This window comes from Doryrhamphus excisus, chromosome 21 (assembly GCF_030265055.1).
Source record: "Doryrhamphus excisus isolate RoL2022-K1 chromosome 21, RoL_Dexc_1.0, whole genome shotgun sequence".
In the NCBI taxonomy this organism is placed as follows: Eukaryota; Metazoa; Chordata; class Actinopteri; order Syngnathiformes; family Syngnathidae; genus Doryrhamphus; species Doryrhamphus excisus.
Genome location: NC_080486.1, coordinates 2,485,336 through 2,500,238, shown reverse-complemented (window position 1 = coordinate 2,500,238; position 14,903 = coordinate 2,485,336). Strand labels below are relative to the sequence as shown.

The 14,903-nt window shown below is 40.8% G+C and overlaps 1 protein-coding gene across 8 annotated transcripts in view; it reads right to left on the bottom strand.

Moving 5' to 3' along the window:
* The window catches only part of sema5a (sema domain, seven thrombospondin repeats (type 1 and type 1-like), transmembrane domain (TM) and short cytoplasmic domain, (semaphorin) 5A), a 157,661-nt gene that overhangs the window by 48,010 nt on the left and 94,748 nt on the right, over nucleotides 1-14,903 (bottom strand). For all 8 annotated transcript variants that reach the window (XR_009120672.1, XM_058060784.1, XM_058060786.1 and 5 more), the window contains 5 exons: nucleotides 14,218-14,316; nucleotides 8,410-8,623; nucleotides 6,365-6,650; nucleotides 4,417-4,552; nucleotides 1,394-1,598 (listed from right to left, as the gene is read on the bottom strand). Coding sequence is in view for 7 of the 8 variants with exons in the window: in XM_058060784.1 (XP_057916767.1) it covers nucleotides 1,394-1,598; nucleotides 4,417-4,552; nucleotides 6,365-6,650; nucleotides 8,410-8,623; nucleotides 14,218-14,316 (940 nt within the window). In the remaining variant the exon portion in view is untranslated. The remainder of the gene's footprint in view (nucleotides 1-1,393; nucleotides 1,599-4,416; nucleotides 4,553-6,364; nucleotides 6,651-8,409; nucleotides 8,624-14,217; nucleotides 14,317-14,903) is intronic.

Genomic DNA, 14,903 nt, shown 5'->3' with positions numbered 1-14,903 from the left:
CAACAAAAAAAGTCAGGCTTCGCTACACATCCTTAAATAAAGCTGTCAAAGTCCGTCAGTGGGTGGGGAGTTCTGGGGTTGGTGAGCTGCATGGGGAAATATACTATTTCTACACTATATTTTTATATACTATACTATATAATATGTCTTGTCCCTGGAACTAGATGATAACTTAGCATGGAAAAGGCTTTGCTACACGTCCTAAAATAACCTTTAGTCAGTCATCCCTCTTGGGGTGTGCGGTGAATGCGAGTGTACAATATTTCTTGTCCCGAGATATGGAGATTTATGCCTCAATAATGTACTTACCACTAAAAACAACAACAAAAAAAAAAGTCAGGCTTCGCTACACATCCTTAAATAAAGCTGTCAAAGTCCGTCAGTGGGTGGGGGAGTTCTGGGGTTGGTGAGCTGCATGGGGAAATATACTATTTCTACACTATATTTTTATATACTATACTATATAATATGTCTTGTCCCTGGAACTAGATGATAACTTAGCATGGAAAAGGCTTTGCTACACGTCCTAAAATAACCTTTAGTCAGTCATCCCTCTTGGGGTGTGCGGTGAATGCGAGTATGCAATATTTCTTGTCCCGAGATATGGAGAGTTATGCCTCAATAATGTACTTACCACTAAAAACAACAACAACATAAAAGTCAGGCTTCGCTACACATCCTAAAACAGTCAGTTGTGGAAGCTTACAGGTTGATTATTTGGTTTTTCTTCAACGAATCGTATAACCTAGTGTGATAGTCGGCGACAAAAATGTGATTGTACTGCAGTGCCAGCTCAAAAAGTGGGACAGGACCCCCCCAGGGGTGGGGGCACGGAGGGTGAAGTGTCGGGGGAAGGGGGCGGAGAGCCGGGGGGGAACTAAGTGATATTTCTCGCCTGCAGATCTGGAGACAGTTGTGCCTCGACGGTGCGCTTCGACGGTGCGCTTCGACGGTGCGCTTCGACGGTGCGCTTCGACGGTGCGCTTCGACGGTGCGCTTCGACGGTGCGCTTCAACGGTGCGCCTCGACAGTGAGCCTCAATGGTGCGCCTCGATGGTGTACCTCAACAATGCGCCTCAATGGTGCACCTCGATGGTGCACCTCGATGGTGCGCCTCAATGGTGCGCTACACATCCCAAAATAATAAAATTCTCACAAATGGCTGGGCAGGGCACCACCCAAAAAGCCTATGAGGTGCCAGGGGGGCGGAAGAAGAGGTGTGTACTATGCAGTATACTACGTATATATACTACCTACACACTACACTTACATTTCCTCAAGGTTGCCAGGTCTGTTAGCGTCTCCAGTCATGCTAGCGACTCATACAGTGCTTTGTCCAGATAAATACAGACTTCAGGTTCTACCCAATCTCTTCGCCGGATGGTGCGCTTACCAGTAGCTAAATAGATGATGTGAAAGAGCATGTCTTTGCCCTGCACCACATCCACGGCGACGTGGCTGAAACGGACGCTGTCCTCCATGAAGTAGGGCACAGGAGCCACGGGCTGGACCACCTCGTGCATCAGTAAGAACTTCTGAGCATCCTGCAGGTTTCTCTCAGTCAGGTTGACGTAGGAGCCCGAGTCGATGGTGCCGCACTGCCAAGACAAATTAGAAATTTGACATGTTTTAAAATAAACATCGGCGTACTTGGACAGGTTATAGTTAACTGGGCCGGGGCCAGTCACCACCGCGCGGTCACATTCTACGGATCGATTCCCATGCCTTCCCTTAGCTGACAGCTCAGAGTCATGGAGGCTTTTGCACGGATGGGAAACGGATCGTCGATCTCACTTCAGCAGTCAGGAAATGAGAGTCGTGAAGGCCGACGGAATGCAAGACTTGATGCGTTGATGTTGTGTTGCTCCCTGCAAAAGTGGCGCACCCCGTGTTGGGAGCATATATCATATGATAGCATGATTAGCCCTGGGTGACATTGGCCTTGAACACACACGCTTTGTATGATTATATATCTGCCATCCAGGGAAGATGCGTATGTGACATCATCTCAGCGGACACAGAAATGGATGTGCGGTTTTCCCAGTTTAGGGTGAGGGACAGAACCATCATTTGAGTGTGGAACCATCTCACCTTCTCGAGACTGCCAAGTTGACAGCCGCTTATAGAGTAATGGCACAGTAAAAATGTGTTTCGGGAAATGGGGCGGCAGTAGCTCAGTCCATAAGGGCTTGACTTTTTTTTTGGAAGGAGATGGTTGAGCGTTCCTGTCCTAATAGGAATGATGGTTAGAGTGATGCCCCGCCATGAAATATTCCGGTTTCCGTATGTCAGCAAGACACTTTTTTGGTTCAAGTAGAATGACGTTGAAGCACGTTTTACATGAAAATTTCGACATTTGCTTAGATAATAAGACAAAAATATGCCAGACAGCTGATCCCAGCACAATTCCGGAATCAGCACTCCCAGCCACAGGGATCAATGTGCGTACTTTAAACACACGGGAAGGGATTTTCTTTGTAAACAGACCGGCTATCTGTTTTGTCTGCTAACTGACTTCATTATCTTTGACAGCCGTCGTCTATAAACCTGCCGTTTGTATGTAAAGTGTCTGTTTTACCGCTTTAAGTACACACGTGTCCTGGATGTACGGAATACTCAGGAATAAGACGGGATAGAGAAACTAATCCAATTTTGCGACACGTTTGATGAAGATGTCACTGAAACGGAGATAAAGTGTGTGTTAGGAGGGGCCATTGTGGGAAACGGGAAGAGGAAATGCGGATGGAAAAACTTTTAAACGCGCCTCTCTAGGGTGCGCCAGTGCGCCAATATGTGTTGAGAGAGAAAATTGGGTTGCCGTAAGGAGGAAATGCATTTATATGACGTGGAAATAGGATTTCGCTGAGTGGCTTTTCATGTTCATGAGCGAGTACGACATGTTTGCAGCACACGCGTGTAACCCCGTGGGGTCAGTCAGGTGGTGAGAATTAGCTCTGATGCTATCTGCTACACTCTCGCCCGTAAGAGGAACTTTTGCTAATAAAACACACCCTCCTCGCTCCTGTGTCATCAGGACCCGAGGATAAACGGCCTTGTGTAGAACACGGACGGTTTAATAACGAGTCCAGACGACAATTTCTGTGACAGATGGTGCGGAATGTAAAGAACACCGCGCAGGTTCGATGTGGAGAAACTTTAGGAAGAGGAGCAGGAAGTTAAATTAAATGTCATGTCAAAAATAAGTTTGCTCGGGCTCAACATGACAAATGTGTGCACCAAAAATCCCTCGTTTATCGTGGTTACTTGGACTCGAACGTGATCGGTGAATTTACTTTAGTGATTCTTTGTGTGGGCGACACGGTGGTCGAGTGGGTTTTCTCCGGATACTCCGGTTTCCTACCTTTCATTTTAAACTTGTATTGATACATGCTTGTATATTTATATTTGAGTGTTAATTTGCTGTGTGATGAATTTAGTGGGCTGCACGGTGCTCGGGTGGTTAGTGCGCAAGACCTCACAGCTAGGAGACCCGGGTTCAATTCCACCCTAGGCCATCTCTGTGTGAAGTTTGCATGCATGGGTTTTCTCCGGATACTCCGGTTTCCTACCTTTCATTTTAAACTTGTATTGGTACATGTTTGTATATTTATATTTGAGTATTAATTTCCTGTGTGATGAATTTAGTGGGCTGCACGGTGCTCCGGTGGTTAGCGCGCAGACCTCACAGCTAGGAGACCCGGGTTCAATTCCACCCTAGGCCATCTCTGTGTGGAGTTTGCATGCGTGGGTTTTCTCTGGATACTCCGGTTTCCTCCCTTTCATTTTAAACTTGTATTGGTACATGTTTGTATGTTTATATTTGAGTGTTAATTTGCTGTGTGATGAATTTAGTGGGCTGCACGGTGCTCGGGTAGTTAGCGCACAGACCTCACAGCTAGGAGACCCGGGTTCAATTCCACCCTAGGCCATGTCTGTGTGGAGTTTGCATGTTCTCCCCGTGCATGAGTGGGTTTTCTCCGGGTACTCCGGTTTCCTCCCTTTCATTTTAAACTTGTATTGGTACATGTTTATATATTTATATGTGAGTATTAATTTGCTGTGTGATGAATTTAGTGGGTTGCACTGTGATCGGGTGGTTAGCGCGCAGACCTCACAGCTAGGAGACCGTGGGTGTGTTACCGGATGAATGTGAGTGTGAATGGTTGTTTGTCTATATGTGCCCCGTGATTGGCTGGCCACCAGTCCAGGGTGTACCCGGCCTCTCTCGCCTGAAGACAGCTGGGATAGGCTCCAGCATACCCCCGCGACCCTCGTGAGGAATGAATACACTTTTGAATACACTTTTGAATACACTTTTTAACATTAGAGCCCTCTAGACACGAAATAGCATCCCTATAGTCACATTTACAGACTAATATTCACTTTGAAATCCGTAACGTTGAAAAACGTCTTTACCTGAAAGTCCGGGTTGGGGTTGGGGTATGGCAGCCAGGCTGAGCGAGAGTTCTCCTGGTATTTGAAGGGTCCGTTGAAGACCTGGGATATGGCACTGAGATTGAAGGCACACACGGCAGAGGCAGCGATGCTGTTTCTAAAAGTCGGGAAAAAAGAAAAAAAAAAACCACAAAGACAGGACAGACCATGACGGATGAGAGATAAACAAATCCAGGTATTAAACCCCGGTGAGGATCACCGCGGCTACAAAGGTTATTACTCTTATTGCGTCTGTATTTAGCGTCGCTGTGAGCCGGCAACACGCATTAAAAGACACTCAGGAGATAAGACCGGACCCTGTTGTAAATGAAGGCCATTATCGCCTCATAAATCCAACATCAGGACACAATGAAGCTGTTTGGCTAGTCTGATGAACTGCTCACATCCGTACTGAAATACAGCTTTGGCTTTTCAAGATGTCACTTTAAACATGTCCGAGTCTTGTCCAGGAGATCGTTTATTCTCCACCTGAGTTATAATGCGACGACGCGCCCGTTCATTAAAGTCGGTGCCCGCCGCAGGGGGGGGAATGTTTCTAATGTTTCCTTGGAAAAAGGCAGTTTTCAGCACCGAGGAGCCATTGGACATAAATAAGTTTTTAGCTTAAGTGTGTGAAAAATGAATACAAAATAATATGCAGCTCCCATATGCACGCTGGAATTAGACACCAACCAGCAATGGCTGCTGCTGTACTAATGTTAAGTTCCAATGTTTGGGATTTTATAGTTAGAAAAACATCTGTACCCTTTTTTTGAGGTATGTATACACACAAATATACTTAAAATAAATGAATAAATTATTTATTATAATATCTGAAAATATATATTTAATTCAAAAATTGTTAAATCACATTTAAAAATCATTTAAAATAAAATAAATAATTAATAGATACCATAAGAATAAACATGTAATACATGGTATATACATAAATATAATGAATCAATGAATATAATATAATAAAAAAATGAATGATAAAAATAAATGAATAAAATACTAAAAATAAAAAAACATTAAAAAATTATTTATTAAAATATCTGAAAATATATATTTAATTGATTTTTTTTAAAAATCACACTTAAAATAAATTAAATAATGAATAGATACCATAAGAATAAACATGAAATACATGGTATATACATAAATATAATGAATCAATTAATATAAATACAAATGAATGATGTTTGGGATTTTCTAGTTAGAAAAACATCTATACCCTTTTTTTGGGTATATATACACACAAATATACTTAAAAAATTAAAAAAATAATAAACAAATATTTTATTAAAATATCTGAATATAAATATTTAATTTAAAAAATTTGAAACCACACTTAAAATTAATAGATTAAGAATAAATATGTAATACATGGTATATACATAATTATATTGAATAAATTAATATAAATACAAATGAATGATGTAATGACCAAAATATTATTATACATTAATTCATTAATTTTCTACCACTTTTCCTCACGAGGGTCGTGGGGGGTGCTGGAGCCTATCCCAGCTGTCTTCGGGCGAGAGGCGTGGTACACCCTGGACTGGTGGCCAGCCAATCACAGGGCACATATAGACAAACAACCATTCACACTCACAGTCATACCTATGGACACTTTGGGAGTCGCCAATTTGACCAATGTATTATTCAATAAAAATTAATAAACTTTCTATTTTCTTCACTTGGATTTGACTACCCGGGTATGAGATATTTTTTCACAAGTATGAAAAAATGCATCTTGTCCAATGAGTCAGAGCTTTTCTTCCTGTCTCTCACGCACACATATTGATGGTTCCTTGATGGCTCCCCACTCCAAAGTGCAAAACAAAAGAAATGTACTAAAATATCATTTTTTTTCAAGATGATTTTTCATTATGAATATGCATAAAATGATGGTGGTCCAACTCACACATTGGTGGTGAAGATGCCGTAGAGCAGCTCCAGCTCAGGCAGGTAGAAGGTCCCCTGCAGCTCGTTGTAGTAAAAGGGGATTTCTCCCGGTCGGGAACAGTTGAGCCTGGCCTTCATGAAGGTCGTCCACGTGTCCTCCAGTAGGAAGCGCCCGCCGATGTCGTTCTTGCACACGCGGCCCGCCCGGGAGAAGACGGTGCGACCGCAGTCGTGCTCCACCGCATACTCCCGAAAGAAGAAGTAGGTGAAGTTGCCGATATCGTACGACGACACAAAGTTTGGCTCTGTTGCAGGAACAAACACATAAAGTTAGACCTCATTGAATTCCATTGAACAGCACTAATAAACAGGCCTGCTTATTATTATTATTAATGGCTTTGCGTTTTAACAGGAAAAACCCATAATTCATAAGAAAGGGTGAGGTGAGAAATGGCCAGAAGAGGTGAAGCGTAATAGTTCTCACCCTGTCAGAAACACACAACCTCACCGCCGCCGCCGCCGCCGCCACCGCAACAGCGTTCATCTTTTATGTATGACATTAGATCCTAACCGCACACTTTATTCTCCTTGGCAGTGATTTAATTCATCTTTAAATGGAAGCTGAGTAGCACCCCCCCCCCCCTCTCTCTCTCTTCCTCACTTCAACCTTCTCATCCTCAGCACCTTCACAGGGCGGTGCAGGAGACGGGAAAAAAAAAAAAAAAAAAACTCGGCGTAAAATTAGTTATTAAACACCCATTTTCCCGAAGAGTCGCGGTAAAGGTGCACATGTGGTGACTTTTAATTTATTTTTCCAATTGAGCTCGGATTGTGAAAAGAGGCACCTGAAGTACGCACCGAGGCTCAAGCAGGAAAAGTGTGATGAATGTAAATATTTAATGTAGTAATATAAGTGCTTCAAATGATTTTTTTTTTTTTCCTCACAAAGGATCTGCATTTGAAAAGGGGTGGGGGGGGGGGGTAATCAGCTAAGACTTGAAGAGATGTAACCCTTGTTAAAAATAAGCATTTGGCTTATTTCCGTGTTTTAGAAATCACATCACTTCTTACATTGGGATTTTAATATTATATATAATATAATATATAATATGTTTCATTATTTCACTTCTGTTCATATGATGCCTCAGTGACACTGTATTACATGTACCAATACCAGTTTCAAACTAAAAAAAACAGCTCTTTTAAAAGTCTTCATTGGGGCGCTGCAATGACATCAGCCTCCCTCTCCGCTCCGGGTTGCTCTGACTCTCTCTGGCAGACAGAAGCAACCATTTTTTTTTTAAAGAAAATGCATTATGGTTAACACTTTTAAATTGGGCGGCACGGCGGTCGAGTGGTTAGCGCGCAGACCTCGCAGCTAGGAGACCAGGGTTCAATTCCACCCTTGGCCATCTCTGTGTGGAGTTTGCATGTTGTCCCCATGCATGCGTGGGTTTTCTCCGGATACCTTTCATTTTAAACTTGTGTTGGTACATGTTTGTATATTTATATTTGAGTATTAATTTGCTGTGTGATGAATTTAGTCGGCTGCACAGTGCTCGGGTGGTTAGCGCGCAGACCTCACAGCTAGGAGTTCAATTCCAACCTCAGCCATCTCTGTGTGGAGTGTGCATGTTCTCCCCGGTTTTCTCCGGGTACTCCGGTTTCCTCCCACATTCCAAAAACATGCTAGGTTAATTAGCCACTCCAAATTGTCCATAGGTATGAATGTAAGTGTGAATGGTTGTTTGTCTATATGTGCCCTGTGATTGGCTGGCCACCAGTCCAGGGTGTACCCCGCCTCTCTCGCCTGAAGACAGCTGGGATAGGCTCCAGCACCGCCGCAACCCTCGTGAGGATAAGCAGTAAAAAATGAATGAATGAATAATAATAATAATAATAACTAACTAATCAGTGTGAAGTTGGTGGCGTTATTATAAGCGGTTAGCACGCAGGCCTCACAGCTAGGAGACCCGAGTTCAATCCCAGCCTTGGCCATCTGTTGTCGTCTTATATTCGGGTCAATAGCATCACTTCCCAAACATGTAGATGACCGCCGCTTACCATTAAGCCACTTGGAGTTGTACTGGGCTGTGCGCAGGGGCGGCAGGCCGCCCAGGCTGCGGTAGATGGCGGGGTCCCGCCCAGAGAAGTCCATAGCGGTGGCCGCGTAGAGCTCCCCGCTGGACGTGATGAGGGCGGTGGAGTTGTGTAGGGGGTTGTAAGGACAGCGAGCCATTCCGCTGATCTGATCGTGGATCTCGGTGAGGTTTGTCAGCTGGAAAGGACAAAATAGTAAATAAAACGTAGAAAGAGGGTGCAAAATAAAAGCAATATTCTTGGAAAATGAGATGTATTTCCGAGCTTTTCCCAAATAATGCATCATTGCAGGATACCGGCAGGATAATATAGCACGGAATATCAAAGGGCAGCATTAACATGCACACCGGCGGGCTCTGCTAATGTTTTGTTTTGTGCCGCCGCTATGCAAATGACGCAGACAACAAAACATATTCCAATGTTGTTTGCTTGACATAACAGAGATATATAGAAACATAATCACAGGGCACATTTGGAGTCATTAGCTGCACAAAGCACGCAAATAACGCAGCTGCCAAGTGCAATGATATTCTACAACACGACGCCACGCCACGCCACGCCACGCCGCGATGCTTCCTGTTGGTCCGGTTAAAGCATCGCTCAATCACGTCTTCTGGAAGCTTGACCAAATTAAAAAAACGCAAAAATACCTAAAAAGACCGGGACCTAGCCTTGACCTCTACGATGCGTCCACCATCAAGAATACACGGCGTAGCTTCAAGAATGTCAATCAAATACAACACATTAGCTTGGGAAGTAACTTAGCCTGAAGTATGTATAAACTACTTCATTCTGGATGCAATTACTTCTTCTTAAATAGTCTTTGTACATTTTATTTAGGTATTTTTTTGTACATTTGTTTTTTTGTTTATTTATTATCCAATAAATATATTTATTAAAAATATATACATATTATAAATAATATAAAATAAATATATTTTTATGTATTATCCAATAAATATTTTTTTATCATTATTAAAAAAATTATTAAATTTCTTTAATGATATTTGACTTTGTTCTTGGATAATAACAGAGGATTTTTCATTTTTTCTGTTTTTTTTAATTTTAGAATGTACCGCAAACCACAAAAAAAAGCTATTGTGTATTTTTCCTTGAATATTTAAACTGTATACCACAATAATAACAAATTTTCTCTGAATATTACCAGTGTATTCGCCAAAAATGTCAACCTTTTTCTCAATGGAATATGACTTTCTTCTCATAATACTTTTCGTTTGTAGTTTAGGAATTTTTTTTATAAATAATATTTTGACTATTGTGATTATATGGGAACTTTTTACACAAACTAATTTTCCAAAAATTAAAAATTAGACTACATACAAGTACTTATGCTACTACAGTGTTAATTTTCATCATAATATTCAGTTATTCTTGTAAAATTATGACATTTCTTGTTAGACTACAACTTTTTTGTCAATGTTTTGACTTAAATAACATAAAATTACTGGTGATTTTATTTTTTTGTACTTATTTTTTGTTAAATGATGTTTTTATAATGTGCCACGGGCCAATAAAAAAACAGCTGCTTCACTACGACACCCCTGTTTTATAATATACAGTTTTCCCCTCCTGCTGGGGGTTACTTAACCCCCAAAATGGGGAAAAAACAAACAAACCCAATCCTGTATCCCAGTTAGGTTCCATATGCATGGTGCTTGGTCTAGCTGCCCCCCCCCCCTCCCTACTCATTCAAAGCTCAATCTCCTCTCAGGCCTCACACATTTTCAGTTAACACGAAAATGAGGCTGCCAGCATGGCAGGCCACCCGCCATTCAGCATGGGGGGGGGGGTGGGGGTGGGGGAAAGGCAAGTTCTAAGCCAATTTCCGATTTGGATGGGAGGGAGAGTTTCGCTTTGCTCCGTTTTGCACCTCAGCCTCACCAAACCAGAACAAAACAGAGCGGGCGCTATCTGCTCGGCTGCCCCCGACATGAAAGCCGGTATTGATGAGACTCCTCCTGTGGGCTGCACTCGCCATTTTTGGCTCACTTCGAGGAAAACACAACCAACCGTGCATCAGCTGACTTACAGACGAAAAATAACAATGATGTTGCCTCAACCTCTGTCTGTCTTCATAATCAAGGCTATATATATATATATATATATATATATATATATATATATATATATATATGTATATATATATATATATATATATATATATATGTATTACTAACATATATGGGACCTTTAAGTGACCTGAGCTCATTTATCGTGCAAAAGTGGTGTCCAAAGTGTGGGCCGGGGGCCAGCTGCAGCCCACACCCTTGTCACTTTCTAAAAATATCATTTAAAACCTAAAAAATATACACAGAAAAAGTTGTAATTTAAAAACAAAAAAAATACAGTAGAAATAAAGACAAAAATGTCATAGTATTTTGAAAAACAAAGTATTTTTGTATTACATTACATTGAAGTAAATTCAAGAAAATTTACACATTAATGACACACAAAACGAAAGAAGTTAACATTTTATAAAAAATAATGTCAAAATATCAAGATAAAAAAGTATATATATTCTAAAAAATAATAAAATATGTAATTTTATTAGCATATTTAAATATCAGAAATAAAAAAATATATAAATTATGCAAAAATTCGGAAAAAATTGGGTTATTAAATTAAATTATTATTTAATTAATTTAATTATTACAAATTATTATAAATTATTATTATTAAATTATTAAATTATTAAATTATGGGAATAAAATTAATGCATCCATCCATTTTCTATGCTGCTTATCCTCACTCAGGTGGCGGGTATGCTGGAGCCTATCCCAGCGGGGTATACACCCTGGACTGGTCGCCAGCCAATCACAGAGCACATATCGACAAACAACCATTCACACTCACATTCATACCTATGGACAATTTGGAGTCGCTAATTAACCTAGCATGTTTTTTGGAACGTGGTCTCCTACATGCTAACCACTGGAATAAAAGATTATTTAAGAAGAAAGTTGAACTACTACTGGTAAAAGTTTGCCCCCCCCACCACGGTTTAGTGGTAGCGTCTTCGCATTGTACACTCCAACGTAAGAGTCGGGGAGTAAATACGCCGTTTGATGACTATACCGTAATAATGTCATGACATTTCAACATTATTTTTCATTCATTGTGTTGAGCTCGTGACATTTTGCATCACAAAAAATGTCATCACAATGTTAACTTGTCTCCGAGCCCATTAAATCCCACAATGAGATGGTGATAAGATAGCGGGGGCCCGTGTACAATATCGCTCTACACTTCACTTGACTTGGATTTTAGGGGGGAGAAAAGAAGAAAAAAAAATAGGTTATTAGCTTTGTGGGCTTTTGTCGTTTAAAATGAAAGGGTCACAGCCGGCCACAAATGGGGCCATAAATTACGGTAAAAATAAAGAAAAAAATGTCATAGTATTTTGAAAAATAAAGTATTTTTGTATTACATTACATTGAAGTAAATTCAAGAACATTTGCACAATAAACTAGTATAAAAATTAAACAGGAAAAATGTAAGAAGTTAACATTTTATAAAAAATAATGTCAAAATATCAAGATAAAAAAGTATATATATTGTAAAACATAATAATATATGTAATTTTATTAGCATATTTAAATATCAGAAATAAAAAAAAAATCAATTATACAAAATTTGGGAAAAATTTGGGTTATTAAATTAAATTATTTATTAATTAATTAAATTATTAAAAATAATTATACATTATTTTAATTAATTAAATTATTAAATTATGGGAATAAAATTGTAAACTTGTCTCCGAGCCCATTAAATCCCACAATGAGATGGTGATAAGATAGCGGGGGCCCGTGTACAATATCGCTCTACACTTCACTTGACTTGGATTTTAGGGGGGAGAAAAGAAGAAAAAAAAAATAGGTTATTAGCTTTGTGGGCTAATAACCGGCCTAACAGCCGGCCACAAATGGGGTTCATACGCAACGTAATCTGGCGTGCCGCCCTTGTTGTGTCGAGCAGCCCCCTGAAACACAACAGCGAGTCGATTCTTTTGATTTAAGAACACTTCAAACACCACTGGGGATTTGTCGCCATATATATATATTTATATATATATATATATATATATATATACACATCAGGGGGGAGTGTAAAAACTGGATTACACTGAAATAAATACATGCTAAAGTCAACATTGAGAAATGGCGACGCCATCGCTAATAAGACAAGGACTGATGCTTCCTGGGAGTAATCATCTTAAGGCAAGGTACCTTCTTCAATCAAAACACTTAATAGGATTTGTTTTATAATTAGTCAACGACCCTTGACTGCGCTCGCGTGTCGAGTGCTATTATCATCAATTCATCAGCGAGGACCGCGACACCATGATGGCACCCGGCAATTTCCATCTTGATGCCTTTTGATATTTCTATATCCGCATTGCGTGCGGTGGAACCTCCAAAATAAACACAATGCTAACTATGAGCATCATAAATCTGCGCTAATTCTACAGGCCGTCTTTGGAGTGGCACTAGACGGATAGATTAACTGCACAATTAATCAAAGCAAACGAGCGAGCGAGCGAATGTTGAATGAAAAATAATCATATTTGGGTTTTAAACATACTAAATATTTTGGTCTTTATTATAAAAATGATATATGTGTTGTATTTGATGTGTTGCAGTTTCCTCGTCCATCGTTTCTAGCGCTTAATTGGTCCCTGACCCGACTACGAAACTGATTTAATGTTCACAAATTACATTTCATACAACATCATTAGAGCTCTGCAGACATGAAATAACACCCCTATAGTCACCTTTAGACTCCCATTATTCATTGGTTACAGGCCGTTACAACTCGCCAAGTTCTTCCAAACATTAGCGAAAAACTTTAGCCGCAAAAAAAAACTTAATTTCCATAATATGGGATTAATAAAATTTCATAAGAAATTTCATCCTGCAGACATGAACTTAATGAGTTACATCACATTGCAACTCTTATACTGCAGGAACTCAAGACGGCCACTATCGCTAGCAAATTTCTTCTAAACATCAGCCAAAAACTTACCACTTCCACACAGAATGGGAGGACATACCATGGCTGACTCCATGCAGTGTTAGAAATTGTTGGGAATTTCAATATGTTTTGACGAGGGCGGCACGGCCAGCTAGGAGACCAGGGTTCAATTCCATGCTAGGTTAATTAGCGACTCCAAATTGTCCATAGGTATGAATGTGAGTGTGAATGGTTGTTTGTCTATATGTGCCCTGTGATTGGCTGGCCACCAGTCCAGGGTGGACCCCGCCTCTCGCCCAAAGACAGCTGGGATAGGCTCCAGCACCCCCGCGACCCTCGTGAGGAAAAAGCGGTCAAAAATGAAGGAATGAATGAATCATTAGAGCTCTGCAGACATGAAATAGCACCCCTATAGTCACCTTTAGACTCTGATTATTCATTGGTTACAGCACGTTGCAACTGTTAGGCTAAATAATAATAAACAGCCAAGTTCTGAACATTAGCAAAAAATGTTAGCCGCAAAAAAAAAAATAATTTCCATAATATGGGATTCATAAAATTTCATAAGAAATTCATGTCTGCAGACATGAAATTAATTGCAGGAACTCAAGACAGCCACTATAGCTAGCAAATTTCTTCTAAACATAAGCCAAAAACTTACCACTTCCACACAGAATGGGAGGACATACCATGGCTGACTCCATGCAGTGTTAGGGATTATATTTCAATATGTTTTGACTAATAAAAGACCACCATTAAAAACGGTGGCGGTGCTCATACCGTGCGGTTGGTGCAGATGGGAGTGAAGGCGTTGGTCCCGCAGGTAAACAAGCGGTTCCCGTTGACCAGCAGGACCCTGATGTAGTTCTGGCACTCCTCCTGTGAAAAGACGTCAGTGATCCGTTAGCATTAGCAGCAGTTGGGACTAAATTACACTTTTGTCCTGACAAACACCGGCAACCCCGCGGGAGGCGACTCTGAAAACGTGGCTGGGCTCGACCAGACTGTGATCAAGTCTAATGCCTCTCAAGTCAACGGGGAAGCGGTCAGACAGATAAGCACTCAGGTAGGAGAACGCCACCCCGGATTAGTTTGGAAAATTGCCCGGACCGACCGGGCGAGTGAAATAAAAAAAGCGTAGCCTTGTATACTTCACTCCATCTTCCTTCTTCCCGGCTTGCTGCTCCCGACACGACTCAATTCACTTTGCTCTCAACTATCGTTAAGTACACACTCCACCGCTCTATTCTGGACTCAGTCTTCCGCTAAGACTTTGGCTCGCAGGAAAACCACTTAGCGAGAGCCACGCCAGAAATAAAGCAGTCCTGACAGAGTGATTGATTTATTGAATGATTGATTGTCGGCGTGAACTTTGGCTCAGGGTGAAAGTTTTGTCGGCGATCTCCATCAACGAGGCCGCGACAAATGGAACAGTGTTTTTTTGTCGATAGTGCAGCGGTTGTTTT